This window comes from Typopeltis vanoorti, chromosome 1, assembly GCF_054136105.1.
Source record: "Typopeltis vanoorti isolate ZY-2024b chromosome 1, IOZ_Tvanoo_1.0, whole genome shotgun sequence".
Taxonomy (NCBI): domain Eukaryota; kingdom Metazoa; phylum Arthropoda; class Arachnida; order Uropygi; family Thelyphonidae; genus Typopeltis; species Typopeltis vanoorti.
The window spans coordinates 165,756,684-165,783,897 of NC_143549.1; the positions used below are offsets into that span (position 1 = coordinate 165,756,684).

Genomic DNA, 27,214 nt, shown 5'->3' on the forward strand with positions numbered 1-27,214 from the left:
TTAACAGAAAACTATGCTTTTTTAAATTCAAATTATTCCGAAATGAAATATCTTTACATTAACACTATTCTGTGCGAAAAAAACTATCGATCATAGCCATAAGCAAAAGTCAATATTATTGAAACCATTGACGAACAATCGCGAACTGGTTACGGAAATTCCCGAGTAGCAAATACATTTATTTGCTACTCGGTCATTAATGTGAAATACCTTTGATACACATTTTTCGATCATTGTTATGTATATTTTGAACACGCTAGCCTCGATATCACTCTGGAATCTCAGCCTCTTAATTAATACCGATCTGATACGTCGAACTATTTTATAGCATCGGTAGAATTGGACACGGCACCAGACGGCTTGAAAATGATAATCGCCATTTGATAGCAATATCACCTTTGGGCGTAGTACTACGAGGTGCATATCTCCGCAATTCACTTTACTCCATAATTAAGGTTTAGATGCACTAATTATTCGATAACCCCGTAACATGACACGATATTTTGAAACCGTAGCACCCGAACTGTCTTATCTTACAAAGCGGCTTGTTGGGTAGATTATTAATCAGCGCAACCCCGTTTACGAATACATCAAGGCTTGTGATTTATACGAGACTGTTATCGCTGCTAACATCCATTTGCGGGTCAGTATGCGATGGCTGTCAACACCAAAACAGACAAATGAATTCGAAAAAAAAAAAGTTTATTGAATGATTAAGAATGCCGCCGTAGATGTGGTGTAATTCAATCGCACCGAATACCAAACACTTGGTGAGTAAAAAAATGACTTATTCGCCCTAGTTGGTATTAGTTAATGGGACATTCTTTAGACTTTGACTTGCCTGTAATAAGGAGATCCGTAAACGGTGCCGTTGTTAAGGTCAAAGCAACAAACTGATCAACACCATTAATGTCATTGTTGGTGTAAAATGGGGAACGCCCAATTTGCGAGATCAAACGTAGAAGCTGATTATGGATTGCCCGCGAGAGCATGCCGGAAACTCCCATATCTCTAGTCAATCACGGGAATGTTACTTTGTATGGTATCGTTTGATGTTACGTTTACTTTCTGGTTTTCAGTCTGTAACAATATTGCGCTTTGATTTCACTTCATTCATTCCATATGACAGACAAGCAGACTCTAGAACACAGTTATACCTGCTGCTCAGTGTGTTGGAATTGGATTCCCATCCCGATTAGCCAGACCACCACCACCATCTAGAACAATAATTTTATCTGAACACTGAACAATTTGGATATATCACGTGCTATATATGATTTTTGATTGTTGCATATTGACCATTGTTCGAACAAGAAAAGCACTTCAGTGCTAATAGGATTAGTTTAATAATAGCAGTATCACTGTCATTGTTAACATGTATTATTAACAATGCACTGATTGTCGATTTAGTGTTGAAGTATCTTTAACATCCAGTGCAGCTCCCTAAACTGTAACAACGTGTCTTGTAAAAAATCTCATATTTAAAAGAGTGAGCCAAATATTAATGAAGCAGGAGGCTGGGTGCAATTTGATAGTGACATTATGTTTAACATTTAATGTGTTTTTGCAGCAGTTTTATGGTATTTCCGAGCCAAATGGAATTTCAACAATTAAAGCAATAATATCACCAAGTGGTCCCCTTCAAAATTATAGCCAACCTCTTGCTTTCTCATCACTTGTTGTATGAGATGGTTTTTTTTTTTTTAAATGACCCAAGCAAAACACTCAAGAAATAACTTGTCGGAAATCGATATGTAATGGCGTCAGTGGAATTTTAGCTTCTCCCCCCTAGCAACTTCATATTTTGGTGCGACTGTGTAGGAATTATCAGGAAAAATTAATCAACGTAAGAAACGACTGTATTTCTTTTTTTTTTTTTTTTTTTAATTTTATTTTTTTTTTTAATCATTTGCGAGAATCTACCTCTAGTGGTATCAGGGAGAATTATCTCCTCCTGGTCTGTATTTATTTTCGTTGCATTACGCTGAATTTCTCAGGGGATCTTCAGCAACATAAGAAACAACGTTAAGCTATTTTATAAAGTTCTAGATGCTCATAAAAATACTAGAATAATCATTCTTTCCCTGAATGAATGATTATAAAATCTGCTTCATAATATCCAGTATATTTTTACATGTATTTATGGCTACAGAATAGAACTAATCTAGAATAACGCAAAGTAATCAACCGATATTTATAATAATCACGTTCGACAACAGGATTTCTTCATCACGACTTGCATGCAAAGGAAATCAGATGTAATTTAATTGTAATGGAGCTAGAGTATCATAATTGCAGCTTGTTTACAATTAATTTACAAATTTTTGTCTCTGCAATTAATCCAGTTAAAACATGGAAAAAGAAGTAAGATAACCTAACAAGTCAATTCAATAACAGAACAACAGTGGAAAGAAAAATACAGAGAAAGAAAAAAAAAGCAGAACACGAACTATTAATCAGGCCATCTACGCAGCTGGGTACTTTCCCTCGTATTTGTTACTTGTTGTGATTAAATTTCGAGTTCATGTTTCGCTTAAACAGAACATAAAAAAGATAAAGAAGTGAACATAAAAGCAATGTGGTTATAAAATACGTTAAACAATGCAAGCTTTTTATGTTTTATTTGTTTGCTCACAAACATTTGTTCCTCTGAAATATGCAAAATTGAGAATGAAAAAAAAAGCATCTGTTGTAAAATGTACGTTAATGAAAGATATAAATTTCATTGTAAAAATTCTCTATTGTTGCAAAATATAAGAATGAATACTGGAACACCATGACGTCATAGTGCTTACACCGATAAATAATTCAGCTGCATAATAGTTGAGTGCCTGTACATTGTTAAAAGATAATGAAGAAAATGGGGGTAGGTGGGAAGACTATTGTTTGTGTCAAATTTATGAATCTTTCGTTGTTGTTTATATATATAATAATAATAATGCATTCACTAGCATAAGGAAATAAAGCTTCCACCAGTATAAAGAACTTAAAATACATATTTAGGGGAGATGCACTAACCGTTCATGGTGTTATACATACCTGACGACCCTCTGGGTCCAATTTATTCCGTTTGCAAATTAACAACATCCCCACTAAGCCGGAATATGTGTCATCGATGAAGTTCACTGGGGAGTAATATCGATACGTGATACAATCTGGATCTAAGTTTGTAGGAGCGTATTGTTCGGGAATTGCCCATTCTATTGTTGCTGTCTGTCCAGGTTCGACTCCAACAGTATCACCTGAAAATAAAACATGTACTGTTTATTACGTAATTGGAATAGCGGATGGTCAATAAAAAAATTACCCGGAAGTGTATAAAATGTTAACACTTTTGATAAGAATAATTTTCATTTCAATTTGTGCAATACTTTTTATTTAGCACAAATTTCGCTCATTGCTTTTCTAAACAATATTTGAGTTGACATTGTTTGTTAAAAGAATTGTTTTAACTAGTAAAATTCAAATGCATTTTATTTTGTCTCTTTCCTAATCAATGGCCTCTCTCAACAAGCATTTCGATCCCAATGTAGGCGTTTTTGTTACTGAGAAAGTAAAGTTCACTTCAATAGAAAATTCCATTGGTACCATTGGTACAGATTATCCAATTAACCGAAACTGTTTACTGCTCTCGTAACACATTTTAATGGAATTTGAGTCAGGGCGTGTCATAATCAGTTTCTAAAGGAGAAAAAAATGTAAGTACATGCAGAATTGTGAGTTTGTTTTTGCATTGGCTACTTGAGGCAAAATGACAAAAAAAAAAAAGAAAAAAAAAAGAAAAAAAGTTGCAGTTTTCTGAGAGGAGGTTTTTCGTTTATTCAATGAATTTAAGTTTATTCAATGAATATCTATCTGGCCTAGCGTATAATTTCACTTACATTATTTCACAGCTATTTCGTAAAAATGGAAGTCATTAACTGAATGCCTTCCTTCTGGTCAGTGCTTTCAAATTACAGACGGCTAAACTCGAACCTAAGTGATTTCAGCCAAGTTATTTAGCTGTTTTCTAGAACATTAAAAAATGATTGAATATGAGTCAATTTCTATTTTTCATGTATTTTTCCATCCACGTGACCTACCTCCATAGACCACGCCATTGGATGTGATTCCGTAACGTCTCGAGGCGCTGTTTCTGAACGTGATTCGAATCAAATCTCCCACTTCGGCTCGCAAAATAGGACCCAAGATGCCAAGATGTTCTTCATCTTCACCCCGGGGGATTCTGGTTCGGAACGTCTCATCCGTGTAGGCTCTGTAGACAGCTTTGCGGTATTCCCCTCCTAAATGGTTGTTCTGACGGTTGAAGAAAATGGCCGCTGCCCTATAAACAAACAGTAAGCAGCGATTAGGTTTAAGCCCAACAGTATTTAGGCCAACAATCAACGGAAAGATATCTACTAGAAAAGATTTTTTTTTCAACCAAGTCCAGTATATAGTGATTGTTTTCTCTTACAGCAAAAGTGAATAGGTATTTTGTTTAAAATCACTAAACCTAAGAATATGATGGAGAAAGAGGAAGAAGCGCCATCTGTGAAGACATGATAACCACTAATAAAACAAGACTGCTATCAACAAGTGTTTATACTCACGGTTCATCAGTCAGTCGGTTGCCTGTGAACCTGTTCACTCCAGAGGGTGCATAATTCCACGTGATCTCCTCTGCAGCAATGTAATAGGGCCGGATTGTCCCTCTCAGCACGGGAGCAGGAGCTGCTTGATTGTCGCATTGGATTACGTTAAAGAAGCCTTCCATTCCCTCTATAGAAAAGAAATTTAAAATAAAATAAAATTTAAAAGCAGAGTGTGGTTTGTGAGGATGAGTGTTTCAGGGCATAAACATCACAAGATTATTACGGCCACTAAGTTGTTTACAGCAATGAAGTGAGGTCAGTGAAACCTTAATAAAAACGTACTTGAAAGGTGAAAATAAAGTTTTGGTTGAGATCGTGTGTTTTAAGTAGTGCAGTGCCGTGTAACGTACTCACACTAATCCTACATAAATGTTGTCTGAGGACATTCACAGTCTGAAAAGTGATTTCTATTGTTGAGGTGAGGATGTGAGGATAACACATTACCTTAGCTACTTTGGAGGGAGAGAGAGAGAGAGAGAGAGAGAGAGAGAGAGAGAGAGAGAGAGAGAGAGAGAGAGAGAGACTAGTAAACACTTTAAAAACACTTTAATAACCTAAAAGAAGATAGATTAAATTATCTAAATCGGAGTGACTTGCTATGAAATGTAACGCATTCTAAATCCCGTGTGGCTACCATAAATGGTTCCAATTCCCACACACACACTCAAAACGTCTTCACAATGGATGCAGTTTGCCTGCCTACTTGATGAGAAATGATATTTTAACCTTCTACATTACTTGTCTAGGTTTAAGGAGTACCTATCATTATTCTAAGCATTTCCGTCTCCTCCAACAGGAGTCGGAACTGAAGGGACACTGCAGAAGTTCCAAATGATGCTCTTTAGGCTTCAGAAGTAGCTGGTCTTGTTCTACCATCTGCTCGAGTTTAAGTGGATTCAAAGAATTCGATCGGTACACTTTCCAGAATTTCTTTGCACGCACAATAGTCAGAGTCGAACATTCCGTTGTGTGCTACCGAACTCTAACCCTACTTTGAATGAATGATAATTGCATTCTGTACGAATTTTAATGCTTAGTCAAAATTTGTTTAGTGCGATATGTAAGCAAGAAGGAGTTACTTACGTTCAGCGTGGTTTCCGACCTCACACAGAAAACGCCATCTTCCAAGTCTCGTGGCAATCATGTAATGGGTGGTAAACCGTGCAGGATACAAAAGAACCTCAGCAGTCCTAACAAAATATAATAAGACGCATAATAAGTTCAACGCTATTGTCAATACATCAGAATCACGTCGGAATGAGCAATGCGATTCTTTTGGCATCATAAAAAAAGCAATTAATTAAACTGCACAAACGCGCATTTTCATTCATCAATCACTTTAGATAGTTTCTTTCGATTCTTACATAGTTTATTAACATTTCCTTTTTTTTTTTCCAGTTTTTCTTACCTTCTTCCTTGAGTAGTGAAGATCTGACCTAAGAAAGTAATTAAGTGGATGTCAATTTCGTTTCCTAGACCCATGGAGTGTATCGCCACTCTCTTTCCTAGACACACATCGAAACCTTGTAAGTTCCCGTATGCCATACCGTTGATGGAGAACATCAAGTTGGAAAACTGAAAGAAAAAAATATTCTTTAGAATTCAGAAGCCCGTCTCTTAAGACTGTTATAGGCTGAGATGAAGTTAACATCTGATTAGTGAAGACCGTGGAAGAAAAATTCCAAATACCTCAAAATCTTCATCCCTTCGTAGGGCTTCTCTTTGTTGCGGAGTTAGACTTGGACCATTTCGTGCGATATTCTCATCAAGGTAGAAGCTATCGTTCTCATCAAAAGCAACGAACAGAAGGGGAAATACCTTATCCACTCCTCTGGGTTTGCCATCACTTCCGAGTACACCTGGAACGCAAGACCAAAGTCGATCATTTTAGAAATAAATAATCCGCTGATTTAAATAAATGAAATATCAGGAAAATACACACGTCATCGGTAGAAGATGATTCGATGAATACCTGGCTTGCAAAGCATCAGAACACCGACAAGTCCTGCGTGAATGTCCGAGTCTGCATTTCGGTGAGAATGATATGCGTAAGTAATACAATCTGCGTCGGCGTCTGTAGGACCATCAGTAACTAGCCATACGTAACGATGACGACCTCCTGGAGGTACTCGATCATCAACTTTATCTCTGTTTTCTGTGTTGTCCTCATAGAGGGCACCTGAAGCAAGAAATTGCAGCGATTATTAGAAGACAAATCTTGCATCTACATTTTTGACAAGAAGTTAATCGGCAGTGTTAAATTTATATTTAAGCGAGTCAAGAGGACATTTCATCTACAAAAGAATTCCAATACGAAACCCCTACCAGGGGAATAATTGTGGGGAAAATAGAAATAATCAGCAAAAAAGCCTACTAAGAAAGTTTTAAAACAAATTCAAGTTGAATCTGTGATCTGCCAAATTAAATACTGTACTGGAAAAAATGTTTTTAGCATACGAACCAACCCATAATAGAGTGAATGAAAAAATCTAAAGAATTTTTTCATTCTTTAGAATGAAAAAATTCTAATTGACTTTAATTGACTCGGTGGAAAGAACCACATGATAAAATTGTCTGGAGAAACACAGAAAGTATGAATCAAAGAGTTAATGAAGTGATATCGGATTTCACCTTTTTTTTGGGGGGGGGGGAGTGTTAGCGTTATTTTGGGGATACTTAATACACAAAACAAAAACATAAAAATATCTCTCTTAATAATAACTCATAATAAATATTGTCATTTTTGGGACCCCTTAAATTAGTCATAAGCTTATGTAAAAAGATAACCCTAATGATATCCGATTGGATAAAAATTTCTTAAAAAAAAAAAAAAAAAACGTAAAGTTGCTAAAAACTTCAAAAATTTTGAAAATGAAAAATATATTATAAAAACGGTTTAAGGTAACAGGATAAAAGAAGAAAGAGAATAAATATCTGAAATATTAATATTGAAATAGCACAAAGTGGAAACAATGATAAAATTGAGGAGGAGGAAAATATTCTTCAATCGTGAGCATACCTCAGTACACAAAACTTGATATTCGACTTGGTGGTATAGAATTGTTACATTGATTACGTTGCAATATGTTTACACATTACAGATCTGATTTGATAACTATGATGAAGATCTAACTGTATCGATAAAAGAAAAAAGAAAGAAGGAATCGGGAAGGATTTATTTATCAGCAATAATCTTATAAGTAACTAGAAATATAAAAAGAATTTTCTCGATTTAACGTTTGTAGATTTAGATGAAAAGGCGTATGGTATGATATGGTGACAAGGAGGGAGAGAGAGAGAGAGAGAGAGAGAGAGAGAGAGAGATTACACAACTGAGCAAATAGAATTGATCAGTGAACAATTAATTTTATTGAATGATCACTAGAAGTGATGTGTTATTATTTGGTATGGTCCTGTTAAATAAATCCGCAAAAACAATCAACACTGGAAAATTAAATAGAAAATATTGCTAAGAAAATATGCAGTAACAATGCAAATTATGAAAACATGAAAGAAAATAAAGCAAAAATTTCAATAACGAACTTGTAAATGAAAGAACGTAATACGATAGTTAGCACGATTTTTAGTGTAAATGAAATTATATAAAAAGCACTAATTAAAAGAGTGTTTGCTAGTTTTAAGATATTGATCCAAAAGCGAGAGATTACAAAATTGATAAAACACTACAAATTATTTCAATGCGGGTTGATTAAAAGAAAAACTATTAATCTGAGAGAGAGAGAGAGAGAGAGAGAGAGAGAGGATAGCCAATGTAATGGCTGCCCCTCCTAAGAATACGAATCGGAATTTATATACAGTATATAATTCAAACATATTTTTTATATTTTAAATATTTGTTGTTGTTTTTTTAAATCTATGATCGGTCTTCTGTTACTCAAATGACGTTTCTGCTGTTGTCAAATCTGCGAATGAAGCAGATTTTGCTGTGAGACTATTTATGATGTCTGCAAGCTGCTTTCTTCTGGCCATCTTATCTGTGTCGAAGAATTAAAAAAAAAAAAAAAAACAATGTTCGTATCAGAGCAACTAACTCATCTCTAGTTGAAAATCCCTGGTAAATTTTCACGTCCTGGACAGAATTCGAACCGAGGTCTTTCTCACCTAAGGGTGTCGCCAATACGGATTATATTACGGAGGTGCCTCGCAATTCACATCAGTTATTTTTAACTACAAAAGTCAATGGAGATCCGGTCTACCTCGGATTTCTGCTTATAGGAAGCCAGTCGTGAAAAGTGTATGATATTAATCATTTGTAGTCGTTAAACAGAATGGCAAATAAGAGAGTAGCAGAACAAATATCCGAAAAACAACAATAAAATAAAATAAAATATAAAGGGCAGAAAAATGGCCAAAGGGAGATCAAGATATCAACTGATTCATGCGACTGTCAGTAGAAGACATGAAAATAGATCAATTTAGAAAGCCAACCAGGAAATATACATCAAATTTGTAAAAAAGAAAAGAAAAGAAAAAACTACTGATTTCTTAGAAATGTTTTAAATGCTTAGCGACGAGAATACACGGCATGAACTTTTCTCCTGGAGAAATCTAGTAAAGTAAGTCTTACATAGTCTGAGATACACATATATAAAACTTTTTACAACTTCTAAAACAAACCATGAATGAATGTTGTCAAATTTACGTAACTTTATTTTAAAGCAGTATTGTAAAAACGATCATGATAGACATCCACTCAGAAAGGACGTCCTTACTCGAATGAAATATGGCATGCTGTTTAAGCATTACGAAAATATTACGCAGTACCTGCTGCCATCTTTTGGCGTTATTTGTAACAACACAAAAAAGCTATTCAAAACAACAGGTAAAATACAGTTATACGATAAGTTATGAGGACTATCTTACGTATAATTAAAATTATTTGAACTAAGGACTTTTTTAATGTCAGTAGCTTCGTCTGTCCATTAAATGATTTCTAAAGATCTGGGATCTCCTTTTTTCACTCAATCATCAGGCGGACGTTGCAAAAATAGTAGTGGCATGCAACGAATAACAACTCTAATAATTATTATATGCTATAATTTATAATCATACTTTTTAATTTAGCAATATTCCCTCCTCTGCCTCTCTCTCTCTCTCTCTGTCTATATATATATATATATATATATATACAGAGAGAGAGAGAGAGAGAGAGAGAGAGTCCTAAATAGGATTCAAGCGCTTTATTTTCAAGTAAAAATAGCGCATTCTTCCGACTCTTCTACGGAAACGGTGAGTGCAAAAAAATAATTATAATAAAATCACGGAGAACAAAGCGATAGATAATTAAATTGTCCTTCATTCTCTTATTAAGAAGTTAGCTTCAAGTAAACCGGTGCCGGTGTGTTGTCAATCAGGTAACAGTACTGTCCATTCACAGCAGCAAACAACCAGCCTTGGACCTCATCCTTTTAATAAAGCATTTCGTGTCTTGCCTCTTCAGATGAACAGGTCTGATCACCAAGAGCTCGTGATATGAATAGTAGTCTTCACCTATTTTCCGGCTTCCTAACATGTAAAAGGTCGAGTGAAACTTTTATGCTGTGTCGTAATTTGCCCTTTAAACTTTCCTAATTATAGCCGCCATGAATGATGAATTCTAATTCAAGGAGATCTTGGTATTCCTTATGATATTTTTGTCTCGTGTACAAAGTTGCTGCCCTTATACATCTCACGAAGGGGTTCATTATGTTTAAGAAATGTCAGAAAGAAGGTCTTGATCTCTGCACCCACTTCTCAGACAAAAGTCACTTATGCTAATCGCAAAGAAAAAAAAAACAATTTAAGTGAAAAAAAAAAAGTCGAATGATAAAATAACGCATATTAGAAACGCAAAATTGTCTTACCTTCGTTAACCTTATTGTATCTGAGCCCATGAGGATGGACTGAGACCGGATTACTGACATTGTTGAAAAAATTAATGATCAGTTGATCTCCAGCTTCACAGAATATTGTAGGACCCAGAATTCCCATATATGGCTCCCTCGGTGACTGTTCTCGGAAAGTATCATCTCTGTACTCGCGATATACGGCTTTCCGGTAGGTATCGCCAATACGGAAGGGATTTTGACTCCTGGTCAACTTTTCTCGAGCCATCCTAGAACGAAACGAATAACATAAATCAATGAAAATCATCATGAGTACAAAGCAGATAGAATATATTAATATCTCCCAATGAAAGATGTGCATTTTCGCATCAAGTGTACACCAGCCAGTGTTTTTTTTGTTTGTTTGTTTTTCTTAGGATATTTGGTTGATTAGAGCATTATTGGGTTGTTTCCATAGTCCTTTAGATTAAGTAAATTAAAATGTTTTTAACTGATATTTTATCAAAAACCTAGTTTTTTTTTTTTTTTTGACCACAAGACCTACAGCCCAACAGTTATGTGTATAGGCAAACTACCGAGGAGAAAGAAGAAATCTATTAACGCATTTCTTGAAATGTAGAAAACAGTAGAGAGATGGCTGTCCAAAGATCAGAGGTAGATGGAACAAAAGATAAACACGAGAAATGGATTCGATATATTTAGAGTTGAGCTATGCAAGGATGCTAACCAGTGGTCCCTCGTGATCCTATGTGATTGGATGAAGAATCGTAGCGGGAGTTCCGAGCGGAGCAACACATATGAAAATACCTATAAAAAGCATATTAGACAAAAACAGATCGACTTTGAGAAAGTGACTAAAGGAAGTCTGTGAGAGATTAAAAATTAGGAGGATTGTGAAGAATATAACAGATGAAATGTGTACTTCGTATCGAATCCGGTCAAGAATGCACGTGTCTTTTATAAAAGCTTTAGAATGAAGGTAGCCAGTCTCACACAGACGTGACAGTTTTTTTTTTTGCTAAAATTGGATTTGGGACTTAGCTCTCGAAATTTTATTCTGCATTGGCTAAACTACATACACATTATGATGGTATAATTTAATATCATTGTAGCTGAAATGTCACCTGGTTGTATATCGCCCCTGTTGTTTTTTTATCAGGAGACCAGGAGGGTCAGTGAATAGTCGAAGAATTAGAGACGTACGAAGCTGAGGTAATTGGCGTGGCTGAAACTAAGAGGCGAACCAATTTCTAAAGGAGAAAATTGGAGAATGAGACTTATTTGTGACTATGATCCCATAGAAGGTTCTAGCAGAGAAGTAAAAGAATATTTGGAGACATTCGACAGAACAGCTAACCTGCAGAAAAAGGAAAGCTGGATCTTGATGGAGAACGAAACAGGAGAATAAGATATGAATCTTGACAGAGAAAAGTTCGTGTTTGCTGGTTGGAATTACTTCCCAAGAAATCAAGGCTGTTAGGCTGAGAAATATTTGAGGAAATTCGAAGAAAGGGACAGCGACAATAATAATAATAATAGTAATTGAAAGTAACTACTAGATTCATTTAAAGGAATAACTAGTCAGTAGTAACCTCGTTCTCAATTTATGAACACCCATATGTTCATAAATTGAGATGAACAGAAGATGCAAGAAATAAGAAGTTATTGGCTAAGTTATTGTTGACAGTAGTTTTTTTCTAGTAGAATCGGAATAAAAGAGCACATACCAGAAGATTTAGATCAGGAAGTGGCCACTACTTAGTAATGAGTGCAATATAAATGAATATTTCATTGAAAAATAAAAATGTTTATTAAAGATTTGAAAATAATTAAAGATCAACAGCTCTTACGCATGAAATGTAGACATTCAGATACATGAGTATTATTTTAGCAAATATTAATGAGTTTGAAAACGAGAACTAAACCTTAGAGACTCAGTAGCAAATTGTAAATACAGTATTGATTGATGGACACAGGAAGAATAAATCCATGAAATGAACAAAACCGATGTAAAACGTCCAGATGTAAAAAAAATAAAAAATTAAAAAATTTTAAAAAAAAACGCTCTAAATTAGTATGCTGTTATAAGAAAATCTATAACAAAGTAAGTCATGGATGAAAATAGCTAAACAAAATTAGACACAAAATACTGAAATATAAAATTCTAAAATACTGAAGATGAAAATATTCTGGATGTCTGGAGTATCTTACTTTGATAAATTAAATAAGGGGCTGAAGAGATTCAAAAGGAATGTTCAGGCATATTTCAATACTGGGGATAGAAAAAGCCATCAGTAAAGTGAAATATATAAAAAAGGCAGCTGGAATAGACGAGATTCAATCAGAAATGCTGAAATATTTCGGATCAAGATTTCTATATAATGCAAAAGGCTTAATCGAATATCAGATACATTGGAGCATAAATCTCATCGTACCAGATTATGAAGAAGAAAAAAAGAAAAGAAACGGAAACTATCCATGAAAGTTGCAAAGAAAGTTTAGTGTTATAGGAAAAAATTTGATTAAAAAAAGCTGAGAAAAATCGAAGGAAAAAACTGTTGTTTTAATAGAAAACCAGACCAAATAGAAACTATCAAGAGTAGTCTTAAAATACGACAAATAAGTGAGAAATCATGGAAATATACTAAGGATCTGTATGCAGGTTTTCTTATCTCTAAATGACCTATGGATGAGTCCAAGAGGGAAAAAAATTTAAAATCTTTCGCGATTTGAAAATTATGTAACTCATCGTTCTTATACTGAACGATAGAAAAGTTCCAAAACGTGAATCAGAATGGAAGATTACACGAGAAGGCGGTTTGATGTTAAATCGTAATATTTCTAATCTGTCTTGACGGCGTCATTTAAGAAAATGGAAATAAAACTGAATTACTTTACACAGACGACGTTATCCTCATAAATAAATCTTCCTACAGGGGTCCTCACGAGTCTTTAGCCAAACTAAATGAGTGCTGTCGCAGAACTGGGTTGAAAATCAGGAATAAAAAGACTAAAATGATGAAAATAGATAAGGAGAGAGAAAACAAAATCAACTGCATTCCAAGAAATGAACCGAGAGAGTAAGTAAAACATTACAACTATTTTGGTACAAATTTTTATTGAAGCTGGAGAATTAAATACGAAAATAGATAATAGAATAAGTAGGCCTATGGTAGTGGATACATTTATCCTGAATAAATGTATATGGAATTAGAGAGAAATCACTCAAAGAACTAAGCTGTGTACAAGACAGTTTTCAACGTTCTGGAGTGTTGGGTTAGGATTGCTTCGATTAATGGTAGAATCGTTTTAAACGAAAAGAGCAGAAAGAAATTTTACATGTTTGGCATTCGAGAATGTGTCAGCAGAGCAATCGAAAGTGGTAAAGTCAATTTGGGAAAGAAGGAAGGAAACGCGGTCATTAGAGGTAATCTAAGAGGGCAAGGCCAGAAATCACCGAGTGACCAAAGTAAGTGTTTGGAGTAAGAATGGAAGGAAAAAGGCCCATCTACATCATGGTGTTTCCAGAGAAACACCGAGATATAGATCAGTTGACGAAATTAGGAATGTTTTAGAAGATCGAAATATAACAGCTCATCAAATCAGAAAACTCGAAAAACAGCAGATCAACTTAGTCGAAAGTTTATAATTGGAAAGTAGTCATGAAATGGTGTTGTAATAATATCTACAGTATTACATTTCTTGAGGCTACACACCAGTAAATGAAACTTTTATCGTCTTCTAGTGTGTAGCCTAGCTCAGTTGATCTTTATTTGTAATGCCCTCATAGATGTTCCTCTCGTGCTATGATGGGATTTGAAGTCAATTCTTTTCAAACAAAATGTTGATAACAATAATGCTAACAGATTAAGTACGATTTTGAGGATTTGCTGAAACTTTTGTGGAGACCGCTTGATGTTTAGGCTTTCCTACACATTCTTCCAAACTGCGGATTTTTATCATTTAAAAGATAAGGTGTCCAATGTTTTTCTGGACATGAAAATAAAAATAGCTTTGCGAGCTCTTATTTCGGTTTGCTCGTTTTTAGTTTATTTTTAATTCGACTAATAATACCCTAACTCAGATAACTCGCCTTGAGTAATGATACCAAGTAGGAAATTTCAAGAAATATCTTCCAGCTAAGTGATGTTATATACTGATTGTCGAACAAGACAGAGGCAATAAAATCTTTACATTTTGCAAAACATTCCGATAAATAGATAAGCCGATCTAATCCGATCTAAAACTTCCCTGGCTGACCGAGTAGATAGCACACCCGTTCTCCAATCAACAGGTCGTGGGTTCAAGTCTCATCGTGGGAATGGATATTTGTAAATATCTCTTCTGGACAAGCTTGTTTAGCTCCTTCAGATTATAAAGGTTCTTCTTAAAAATAAATAAATAAAAAAATAAAAAAACTCTGTACTCTCTTCACACGCAACTGATAAACAGACTCGATGCCTAAGGCAAGAAACAGCTCTGGGAACCTTCGGAAGTAGATTATATTCGTTGAGTCCCTAAGTACCAATCCGATGGACAATTTAAAAGAAGGAAAAACAAAACAATAATAAATAAATAAACGCTTCTACCAAGGAAATATGATTATTCATTTACAATAGGTACATAATAATTTCTGTATGGCATCACAGATTTCAAAACTCTTCATTTCCTTGAAAGATATGGATATTTTGATTTCCTTAACTCGTATGTAACAAATTACAGATCGATACGGTGATCTCCTAAATATAGATAAAGAGGTGGTAAATATTGTCTTTAGCAGGTAGTCATCCACATTAGCTTCAGACGCGGCTTAGAGAATTAAATATTATTATCTTTTTACATTAAAAAATAGCAACATTCTAAAAGAATTAAAATATGTGATTATTGCACTAAATGAAATAAGTATGGAGAGAGCCAAACAAATAAATATGACAAATCATTACACACTAGAATAACAACAGGAATGAAATTCTTAACCATTATAAAATATATCTAAAGGCACAATGAGTGTGTAATCAAAGCAACAATGTATGGCAGCGAAACTTGGAACCTTACTAAAAGATCGAAATTTTGGAGAGACTAAAATAACGCAATTAAATACAGAAAGGGCCATTCTGGGAACAGCAAGGTTAGCTAAAAAAAACAATACTAAATAAAGAAATAAATGATGCAGGACATAGGATTTGATGAATGCCTATGAAGAGATGGACAAGGAGAACAACATAACGGACCACCAAATTGGAATCTCTAAACTGAAATCGGAAACCAGGCGGTTAGTAGAAAGACAGATGAGATAAAAACACATAATGGATATTTATAGCGTAGAACGAGATCGACTAAAATGGAAGAAACATGGAGAGACCAGAAGGGGACTGAAGAAAGTTGGTGTTGATGGTGATCCTTACATACACTTTGCACAAAAAATTAGCGTGATGCTCAAGTCCAATATGTGACTGCAAGAAATCACTTTGGCTTTTATTTTACGTTATTTTTTTAAAGTGGACTCCTTAAGACGCCAAGAAACCGTTTTACCTCTTACCCCCCCCCCCCGTCTTCCCCGAACTTGGAACAAAATGATTAAAGCAATAAAACATCATTATTTACTTATTTTATAGCAAAACATGTGTTAGGCATCAAACTTTGTGTAAAAATTACTGACGTCAAAAAAGGCGACTTTTAACCTGCATTTATGGAGGTAATTAAGACAACATTCTCTTCCCCTCACCTTGGTTGCAATTTCTCCGTAGCTGATCGATCCATTACAGCTAACCAAGGACAGATAACTTTGCACTCTGCGATTGGACAAAAATTGCTTTGGGCAACGAACACATTCGGTAGATACAATTCACGGTACATTCAGCCGATTTAAAGGCAACATCCGTCGCTTTTTATGTTCGTTAATAACGTGGAACCAGCATTGGAAGGAAAAAATATTTCCGATAGAAACGGTTTCGTAATTGCACTTACGATCTGATTAGGAATGCAAATGAGAAAACTTTTTGCTATCTCCACTATAATTAAAAGAAGAAAAAAAAAACATGATAAGTGAGAGGAACGTTCAAGGTGGAAATGTATCAGGTTTTGACTCGAGGCTGTATGTGATCGAAATGTATTCAAGTGCACGGAGAGATATGTGATCGGTTTCTTGAAGCTACCTGTACAGTCTAAACTCAAATTGGTGTTCAAGGTTATTTTTAGAATTATTGTTATAAATATTGAGATACAAACCGGTTTGTACGCAGATTATCACTAAAATTGCGAGGACAGTATTTCTAAATGCAATACTTCTGTTCTGTGAAGGGGACAATTTAAGGATTACAAAGGATAATGTGACTGGAATACCCTCGGGCATCTCTCTCTCTCTCTCTCTCTCTCTCACTTGGAAATTATTACCGTGCGTGTGTCAAGAGCTAGGTAATCCAGAATCCCTGCTTCAGAGACCAAACATGGAGCTTTTTAAGGGACTTCAAGGCCCCAATAAGTAGGGTGGTGGTCTCACACCAATCGATGCAATTCGTCTCCCCAAGATATTCACAAAACATCCATGCCTGGACTGTGGCATTCGAAGCCACAGCCTATTAGTTGGAAAGCAGTGAAGTTATCTGCTAGGCCAACTAAGTCACCACACAATAGTTAGCATTGATTTACTCAAATTGAAAATAGAATAGGATTTTTTACTTTGTAAGGAATCCTATTCTATTCCTCTTCATCTCCATTAGCCTAATAGAGACAGCGACATATTTACTTTAATTTGGAAAGATCTTTTTCGAATCGCGTCTAGGTCGCGAGGAATCTTTATTATTATTACGTGACACCCCCAAGGAGTCCAAAGGCTCATTGAGGGAGGGCACCTACCTACTCTAACGTTCTCCGCCTCCACCACTTAATCCACCAACTACAGCGAACCACAACTGCACCAACGCCAAAGCCATCTGCCGCCCACCACCACTAGTATTTTCACAGACAATCATAAACATCCATGCCCACGGCGAGATTCGAACCCACAGCCTTTTGGCTGGGGAGCAGATACGCTAATCACTCGGCCAATCAGCCCTTTTAAAACCATTTTTATTTAAGGAAAAGAGTGTCAGCATCGTCACATGAAGGTTGGCAGGCGATTTCGTTCTGAAAGTGGGATTTTTATTACCCCGAAACAGACAAACTGGCCAATGATATTTTGCTCATGAATTTGCCAATGCCGTAGTTTCAACCAGTCCCAATCCCTAGACGCGATTCGAATTGATCTAAATACAGAACTTCTAAATGTTATTCGTAGCTTGTTCCAACTGCAGAAACTTCCAACGTCATTCTGTAATTAAACGTGTTTATATGCGAAATATTACATTGATCGGCACAATAAATGTGTTCATATCTAAATGAATAAGACTGCATTGATTTTCATGTAAAGCATTCACAGACTCTTTTTTGCTAACATGAACCCGTGATATCTGTCGGCAGTGCAAGTCGTGTCGCACTTTTCATCTCTTAAACGAATCTTAACGAATTGTGATGACATTTGGAACAGGGAATTCCTAATAGCATATGGTCCCAGAATTTAGTTACGTGAGTACTACAGCCCACCAATGCAATGATCAGCTTTAAAAATAATGTGTTTTCATCGTAGATTCTATTTCGCTTTGACAGGACAGGAGCAAATTGTAGTACGCACATCTTGCCGCGCTAAAAGTTCTAGGTTGTAATTTATAGGTTTGTTTTTCTTGGAGCTTGTTCGTGTGCTGTTTCAAAATTATGTGGCTACATGCAATTATACGAATAAAATTTGTTATATGCGAGCTGCTCATTACACCATGTCATTTATTTCTGGGTTAACGAAACTATGTTTTTCGGAATGTTACCGGTCTATTATTGCTTTAAGTCAGAGTTTCTCAACCTTCTAAGCCCAAGAACCAGTAAAATGCCTAAAACAACTCTACGGCTCTACGGACCACTAAGTTACCGAGGCATAGTTGGGGGGGGGGGAATCCTCCCCTGGCGGCACTTTTTTGGCGTTTAAGAAATCATGCCCTACTGTCTATAAAAACAGTAACTGAGTGATGAAATAGACTTTAACGTCATCGGCGAATCTGCGAACAGAAAAGCAAGACAAATAACATTTTAGAATGTTGGAATTCAAGTTTTACTTCAAAAATAAACAGAGTGTTTTTAATTTATTTCCCTATATGTCGTATTGACTTTTTGTAATCTTTTTTTTAAAAAACCTGTGTAGGAATTACCAACATTTCGGAAAGACTGTGCCATTTATAACATAATAAATCTAAAAGCATGTTTTGAATACATATGGAAACATAATTAATTAAATTGGAAGTAAACGATTAAAAGTGTATCATCATTGAACAAAGTTTTAATTTTTATTAAACAAATAAATAATATGATATAATTATATTATTACTTACTTTTAATGAGATGGCTGAGCTTCTCGGCCCTTGCAGAGTTGCTGGATATCTGGCTCAATATTGGTCAACTTCAGTCAAAGATCGGCACACACACACACACACACACACACACACACACACACACACACACACACACACACACACACACACACACACACACACACACACACACACACACACACACACACACACACACATTAAGACGATTTCTGTATTTTGTTTTTATTTGAAGGAGCGATGAAAATCCTCTCTCACAAAGATAGGTTGTAGAAAACTGCATGACGATTTTCGATGCTTCTTCAGATAATTCGGGAAATTCACTTCTCAGTGAAGGCGAGATCCAGAATCAAGGCCAAACCAAGATCACGGAATTGCATTTTAAGCCCACTGTCACTTAGAAGCTCAATTAGCTATTATTGTTTCGATAACGAAAGGTCGTTCTTGTGACTGTAAGCCTGGAATGGATCACGAACCCAGAAATTTCTTATCAAAGTTATTCGGAAAATATGTTTCAATATTCCGTTTCAGATTTTTGCGGTGGTCACAAATCCTTTCCAAAAACTCAGAATCAAAATAGGAGATCCAAAAATTTTACAAAAATTAAACAAAAGGAGATCCAGAATCAAGGCCAAACCAAGATCACGGAATTGCATTTTAAGCCCACTGTCACTTGGAAGCTCAATTAGCTATTATTAACAAAATATACAAAAGTTAAAATTAACAAAAATTAACAAAAGGAGATCCAGAATCAAGGCCAAACCAAGATCACGGAATTGCATTTTAAGCCCACTGTCACTTGGAAGCTCAATTAGCTATTATTGTTTCGATAACGAAAGGTCGTTCTTGTGACTGTAAGCCTGGAATGGATCGCGAACCCAGAAATTTCTTATCAAAGTTATTCGGAAAATTCGCGAACCCAGAAATTGCCAAACCAACAAAAATATCATTTTCCACTAAAAAGGATTCCAATGTTGGAAAAGGTGCAAATTGTCTGTCTTTTACATAATTAATCCATAAAACCTTTTTTTTTTCTCTCTCGAATGTCTTTATTTTATCATAGGCATCAAGAACAGTTAAAGAATTTCCCCGAAGGGAGAGATTTAGTTCATTTAATTTCGAAAAAAATGTCTCTGAAAGATAGGATAGTGTTGATAACCATGCTTCGTCAACAAGGAGTAATGCAAAATCAGAATGACGTTCATTTACAAACAATAAAACTTCGTGCCTTAATTGAAATAACCTTGTTAGTACTTTGCTCCTGGAAATCCAGCGAATTTCAGAATGAAGAAAAAGATGTATATATTCACAGCCCATTTCATCGCAGAGTACTGAAAATAACCTGTTATTTAACAGGTACTGAAAATAACCTGTCGATCGAGCTTTAATAAAATTAACTAGCTTTTATAGTGTTGTATAGCACAGTTTTAAATTCTGTTGGCATTCCTTTGGAGGCTAACGCTTCCCTATGAAACAATGTACCCGATTCATATTATTGAGACTGTGAAATATTTCTTCTCCAGTTGTTCGGGATGGCAAAGTTCAACAAAACAGAATATCATCATGAATTTTGTTATCATGCGCATATCTTACGTAGCATATTAACTGCGCATCATTTGTAAAATCATGATCTCATTTATTTGTAAGGACTCTTCTTAAGTCTTTCCATTAACTGAGATTCTAACCTGCCATATCATTAATTCTGCAGTGTCATTTGAAAGAGGAATCAAATCAACATCTTTTAGTAACTTGTTGCCCAAAATTGTTTTTACCACATCTTTTATAGCTGGAAGTAACAAATTTTCCCCGATAGAAAGATATAGTTTCCGGCCATGGTTCTCATGATGTAATGTCCCTAAGCTTCGCTGAAAAAATTCAATTGGCTTATTTTTTACATCATAATGTTTAGTTTCTAAATGTCGTCGGAGTTTCGCAGCTTTCATGCACTCGTTCGACAACACTTCATAACAAAAACACATTGAGGTTCATCTCCACACCAAGTAAACCCGAATTCCAAATTGAACTGTTATATTTCCTACTGGATTTTTTTCTTTGAACTGCTTGTTTCTTCTTCTTTAATAGTATCAGATTTACTTGCCGTTACAACACGTATATCATAATTAGGGTTAGCATCACCTGTTTCATTTGCTTTTCTTTTCAAAGTCCTAGTTCTAAGCCACTTTTCCATTATTAAAAACCGTTTCGAAAAATATTAAATACTGGGGTTAATTCACGACACACTTTGTCCAAGTACCACTTAGCACCTCTGAAGATATACTGAGCCTTGGTTGATGGAGGGAAACCTTCAATAATAAAAAAAATATATTCATTTAATTAATTCAAGTCTGCCTGCGGACCACGTGTCCCATCGTCGCGGACCACCTGTGGTCCGCGGACCTCAGGTTGAGAAACACTGCTTTAAATGAATCACATGCTATTGCGAAGTACAGAACCAAACCGTATCCAATGCAGTGAACATAGAATTTGCATGACGTAAAACCTATTCCGTTATATAGTATACTTCTTTTATTTATTCGTTTGAAATAAATTGTTTTTGCGATTTTGCAGAAGAAATCTTATTGGCGAAGTTGAATGCCATCTGATGGACAAACTGAAATGAAAATGAGTTGGAAAAAAGCAAAAAGTAAGTTGGGAAGAAAATATGGCTTACTTCTTCTTTAACTACTACTCGAAGAAAAACAACCCTTAAAGATGGACGAATATTATGACAATTCTTTATTCAAACCATTGCTTAACTTTTAAAATGGCAACTAAGAAATGGAAATTCTGCTCTCGTCAATAACAAAATTCCAACATTCTGCGCACGCATTCAAAGGAAGTAGAGCAAACGCATGACATCAGCAACCAAGCTTTTCGCCATCCACCGATATATTTTTTAAAATGGTTGTTTCAAAACTCACTTCACAATGTTATTTATTACGTAATTATGGCCATTCTAACTGAAATTAAGCCTGAGGTCAGACCTTGAGTTGCACTGGAAAGGAAGAAGATGACGCCTGACTTGCTGTTTTGTCGAGGGGAAACTCGTGTGCCAAGATTAAAACCAGTCTTAAGAAGTAAGCTAGATAATTTAGAAGCGAACAAAAGAATTCTTCGCAAAATCCTCTAAGACTTTATGATCAGATTAGAACCCCACCATTGCCAATATTTTAATCCACTTTATGTATCTTAAGTAACTTACAACTTTATTTTTGACTGAGAAAACCAATTTAATGGCAATTCACACCGACGAACTTTTCAGATTGTTTCATGACATTTTTTTCACATCTCAGAGTTAATATTTTTCCAGTGGTTACTTCAATAACGATTGAAATCAATCATTATTTTAAAATTAACGAAAGATACTTGAAACATTCGAATTTCACGACATTTCAAGAGTAAGAACAGCTTCTAAAAAAACACTTGTAGGACAAGTGTGTACGCCCTTGCATACTGCTGATGTTTTATGTGAGATAATTACATTAATGTGTCCAAGAAATGCAAATCACGAACTGCTAAGACGGTGACCACCTAACCGTATGGAGTTCATCCAACGAAGTACCAGTCACTTGTTCATTCGCATGTAACTGAGCCACCTGTATGTTCCTCCAGGAGGGACAAAAAAAAAAAGGCTAACTACACCACCTTCTCAAGGGCAGACTGGTCGTGACCACTGTACAAACCTGAAGTGTGCGTCGTTTTACAAAGCTAGAGACTAAGCCAGTTCATTTACATCGGTTAATTGCAACTATCCCGTGATACATTGCGCTGCAATTGCCCACATACTGTAAACGGTCCTAAAACTACTCCAGACGATAAATGACAGAAATGTTATTTCAGAAGAACAAAGAACAATTACATTCAGAGAAATTTCATAGGACAAAAATTCTATTGTAATTTTACCGTTAATTACTTTGTTGTGTGTGATTCTAAAGCCTCCATATGATTCAACAATGCTTTCTACTATAATAAGAACTATTACAGTTGCAATTATAATTAGTTTCAAGTCTGTTTCGGTACCACGCTGTTCTCTCTATGGTTCCAGTCATGAGGATACTAACAAGGTTAATTTTGTAATTAACCGATTGGCAGTCAGAAAGTAACGTAGGAAGAGATCATACATTTCTCAAAATCAGTTATTAGTTAAGGAAGACAGCAGAGCAAGAGAAAAACCAACAAATTGCAACTGAATTACTCTACAGCCAACAATTGGAAAAGTTTACCACTAAAACAAACAATGAATATTCCGTTTGTCACGTGACGTTTCCAGCAGCTGTTGATTATATGTTGCAGTCCCTTTTTAACTCAGGTTGGAAGAGGAACAGCAACAACTTTTTCGCGACAGTGTGAACCTTGAACCTTTTATGTAATAATAATAATAATAATAAATTATGCAATCATGGAGACCTCCAATAACCAGGGTATTTCTGGGTACCGACATAGTTTCTAGACTGTAATTATGTTCATCTGTCGTGCATATTAATTAAGTTTAGAATTAGCAATAGTTTACCATTTTATGTCATTTTTATTGTCCCAGCAAGGCTGTGGTTTACACGCTGGTGATAAAATTGTTATTGCAGGAAGATTACGAAGCTGGTTGGCAATCGAATCACACTTTGTTGATGGCGTGTCTGGTGAAGAATTCTCCTGCTCAACCAGTTTTTCGTAGACATCAGAGGGGAGGAAGGGGACGAGCAATCGCTAAAGGGTCGAGGAGAGAAATGGGTTTACTCACTATTCTGGTGTGTGAGGAGAAATTTAATCAACATTCCCTTAAGTGAGTCCTGCCGTTCGGTTCCACTAAAGAAAGAATTCAACTTAGGGGCGAAGAATCCAACTTCGCCTTTAAGATAGTTTTTTTTTAATGTTGCTTGGCCATCAGTTCACTTTCAATTTATAAGGAATCCATATTGAATTAGTAAAATGGTTTTATTATAGCTTTTAGGTTTCTGTTACATTTAAGCCAAAATTTATTTGTAACTTACAATTGAATTGGTATTTATTTATTTTTAGTGCAAGATTTCCAGACTATGTAAAAAATAAGTTATATATAATTAAAAAAAAAAACTTTAACCCACTCACGGTATGAATGTACTATAAATTTACAGACAAACCTTTCGTGAATGGGAAGTACCTGAAAAAAAAAGAAAAAAAAAAAGAAAAAGAAAAAAGATTACTTTCTTAAAGATAGTACATCTCAAACTATCAAGCAGTGACATGTCTTTAATCAACGCTCTACCATCGTTACTAAATTGGCTTCATTATCTTCCTATCTCTTTAAAGAACATTCAACATTTTTGTTTTCCTGTACATTTAAAAAAAAAAGCAGGAAAGACAATTCATTGTTTGAACTATCTAACAATGAAATTTCATCTGATTATTTATGGCGATGTTATTTCTGTATACGCATGGCTCAACCCATGTAGATGTTTACTCTATACAGTTCTATCGTTTTTTTATTATTATTATTATTGTTATTATTTTTAAAGGTTTCGTACTCGCTATCGGTGATGTACTCGAGTATCTCTTGTTGCATACTTCATATCAGACATTCGTTCTTCTACAATAGGTTTTATCTTACAAATCTCAAAATCTACAGCGTGACTGGCATCTTAATGATTGCTTATTGTCTCTCCCTGTCTCAGCAGAACGTCTATTTATGCTGCGCCGTCTATCAACATAGATTTCGTGAAATGATAGAATTATCTTTTCGCTTAGATTTTAAATAATAATTGATAAAACTGATAGCAAAGCACGCGAATCTTCTAGTACCCATTCTAATAAAGGAAAAGGTATCTTAACACTTTTGGACACGATAAAAGCCGGTTATTTATGTCGACTTTTAAGTAAAGCAGTTATGTTTTCAAGGCTTTATTAAGACTCGAATCCTATTCAGAAGCATTCTTCACTATTTCCATAGATCTTACCTCCATTATAATTTCAAGGTTTTCTTGTGTCTCTTTTCGATACGGTGGCGAACACACACACACACACACACACAAGGAAAAAATCATACTAACATTATATTTGGATAATATTGCGTGTTATTTGTTTATGTTCCTAACTTTAATTTCGATGGAAATACAGTTTTTTTTCTTTTAAATTGAGTATTTAGTTAATGCTAATTCAATTTCAAACAACAAGTATCAACGGTTAAATCAAATTCCATTTCATTATCAATGGAACTACACAAAATGTTCGGATTTAAAGCATTCCAGCCGCAAAAAACAAACGACATTTTGATCGGCATTACGAAACACTCAAGTGATCTTGTTTAAGCTACCTGTTATTTTCTTGACCAAGTAAACTTTGCATCCATTTCGGAAAGGTAGGTTTCTAAGAACTGCGACTCCATTCTTTGTAGCTTCGGGGAAGGTCATACAGGAAAAGATATCTGTCACTTGAAAATCAAGATGGGGGGTCCATCCCCTAATGCATTCCCATGGGCGAGAATAAAGATGACATGCTAGTCGAATCACTTGGTAGAAAAGCAACCGAAAATAAGTAAGATTTTATTCATTTTAACTCATCATGAATTCTCGTGCTAAATGAGGTTTCTAATGAAATTAATTCGGTTTCGTTAATGCGAAGTAATTTTCATATAACGACAGGTGTAAGTTGTATCGAAGAAACTAAACAAATGTTTAGTTTCTTGGATCGCACAATCATTTTAGGTGGTGGATATTTTTTGAAACCTCAGGTGTATTGAAAAAAAAAAATCACGTGTAGTTTCTAGAGCAGAGTTGCATGGAAATACACGCAATATTAATAAAATAAATAAATATACAAATAAAGTTTCGATTATCCCAAAGGGATGAAGATCGCGAGTAGAACTTACTCAAAACTTTAGCAAACATTCTTGAAATGGGTCTCATTTAATTGCTAATTTAATGAGAAATAACGTAATGACCTGTTGACAAGCAAATTGTATGCGGCTGTTTTTCCATTTGGATTTATTATATGAATCATTCACCTATGAAAGCTAATACTTGGAAGAAGAAAAAAACTATCTTGAGTTAATTGAACTAAGTGATTTTTTTTTTTTCGTTTTCCATTTAAAGAGAAATTCCGGTATAGTAATTGGCTTCATCAAACACATAACAACCCCCGTGCTAACAATACATCGCTTCGAGTGTCATACCGTAAAGTAATTAAAGATTCGACACGCCACGATTGATCAGAATGAAAGTGACAGTGCCGTAGCACGAATGACAGTTTCCGATAATTGTCAAAAGCAATTAGTGCGTATTGAAATTTACACGAAACGAGCGAATCGTCATCACGTGACTGAAGAGAGGAAAAAAAAAATGCACACACTTACTCATCGTATTGCGATCCAAGCTGATTGCCATTAGGAGCATAGTTCCAATCCACTGCTATAGCGGCTATATTAAATTCTCTCGTTGTCCTTGGACGATCTCTTGCATTTTGACGCCTATCCCTATGTCGTTGTTGTTTAGGGGATGCGGAGGTCAAATGTATCCACAAAATCAGCCCAAAAGACAAAACTACATAACCATAACACTTCATGGCTCGGGACGACTGCTGCGACCTTTTGCACTAAATGCCCACAGCAGGTGACCCCTTCATATTTAAGTAGTTTGATAGCTGAAATTTTCCAGGAAAAAAAAAAGAAAGAAAAAGGAGTGTCACGTGCCAAGGAAATTTTGTGCAAGCTCCTCCTCTTTTCCCTGACTTTCCTCTTTTCGCAGCTGATGAGCGGCGGTCACGCGAACGCGTTGTTGCAGCAGCAGACGACACTCACTTGAGCAATCTTTGGTCGGGACGTCACGTCCGCTTGCCCTGACGTCGACGATTCACCTTCACCGCAGATGCCTCGGGGAGAAGAGACGCGACCCTGGAATGGGAACTACCATTAAGTATCGCTGGCTACATATTTGGTCAAGTAGGTCTGAACAGGAGTTGTCACCAAACAATGCTGCCGAAACAATGGATGGAAGCCTGCTTAAAAAAGCTAAATTTTAGACTGAGGAATATTGTACGTATTGTACGTTTTTAAGACTTGTATAGGTCTGAATAAAGCCACCAAACTGCACAAATAGTTTTTCTACTGATTTTAGTGAATTAATCCTTTCTTGATCAACAGACGTCGCTCACCCATGAAATAAATAAAAATAGTTTACTCTGGGAACAGATGCTTATACTGACACTGGACTCCATGTCGGTGTTAGTAGTGATAAAACTTACATGAAAGCTATCTTAGAATAATAATTTATATTCGTTTTTAATAGAAACTATGTAAAATTTATTTACAAAAATACAGCTTTAGTAGAATTTAACAATACTATAATGAACTGTAGTT

General features: G+C 35.4%; 1 protein-coding gene across 1 annotated transcript in view; it reads right to left on the minus strand.

Annotated features, from left to right (window-relative positions):
• Nucleotides 1–26,442, minus strand: part of Mco4 (Multicopper oxidase 4) — a 36,964-nt gene extending 10,522 nt beyond the window's left edge. The window contains exons 1-9 of the mRNA XM_090395128.1: nucleotides 26,213–26,442; nucleotides 10,499–10,749; nucleotides 6,607–6,813; nucleotides 6,324–6,493; nucleotides 6,043–6,209; nucleotides 5,718–5,824; nucleotides 4,593–4,761; nucleotides 4,083–4,324; nucleotides 3,040–3,242 (exon numbers count right to left, since the gene is read on the minus strand). Coding sequence (XP_090251254.1) covers nucleotides 3,040–3,242; nucleotides 4,083–4,324; nucleotides 4,593–4,761; nucleotides 5,718–5,824; nucleotides 6,043–6,209; nucleotides 6,324–6,493; nucleotides 6,607–6,813; nucleotides 10,499–10,749; nucleotides 26,213–26,421 — 1,725 coding nt within the window. The 5' untranslated portion in view covers nucleotides 26,422–26,442. The remainder of the gene's footprint in view (nucleotides 1–3,039; nucleotides 3,243–4,082; nucleotides 4,325–4,592; nucleotides 4,762–5,717; nucleotides 5,825–6,042; nucleotides 6,210–6,323; nucleotides 6,494–6,606; nucleotides 6,814–10,498; nucleotides 10,750–26,212) is intronic.
• Nucleotides 26,443–27,214: the final 772 nt, after the last annotated feature.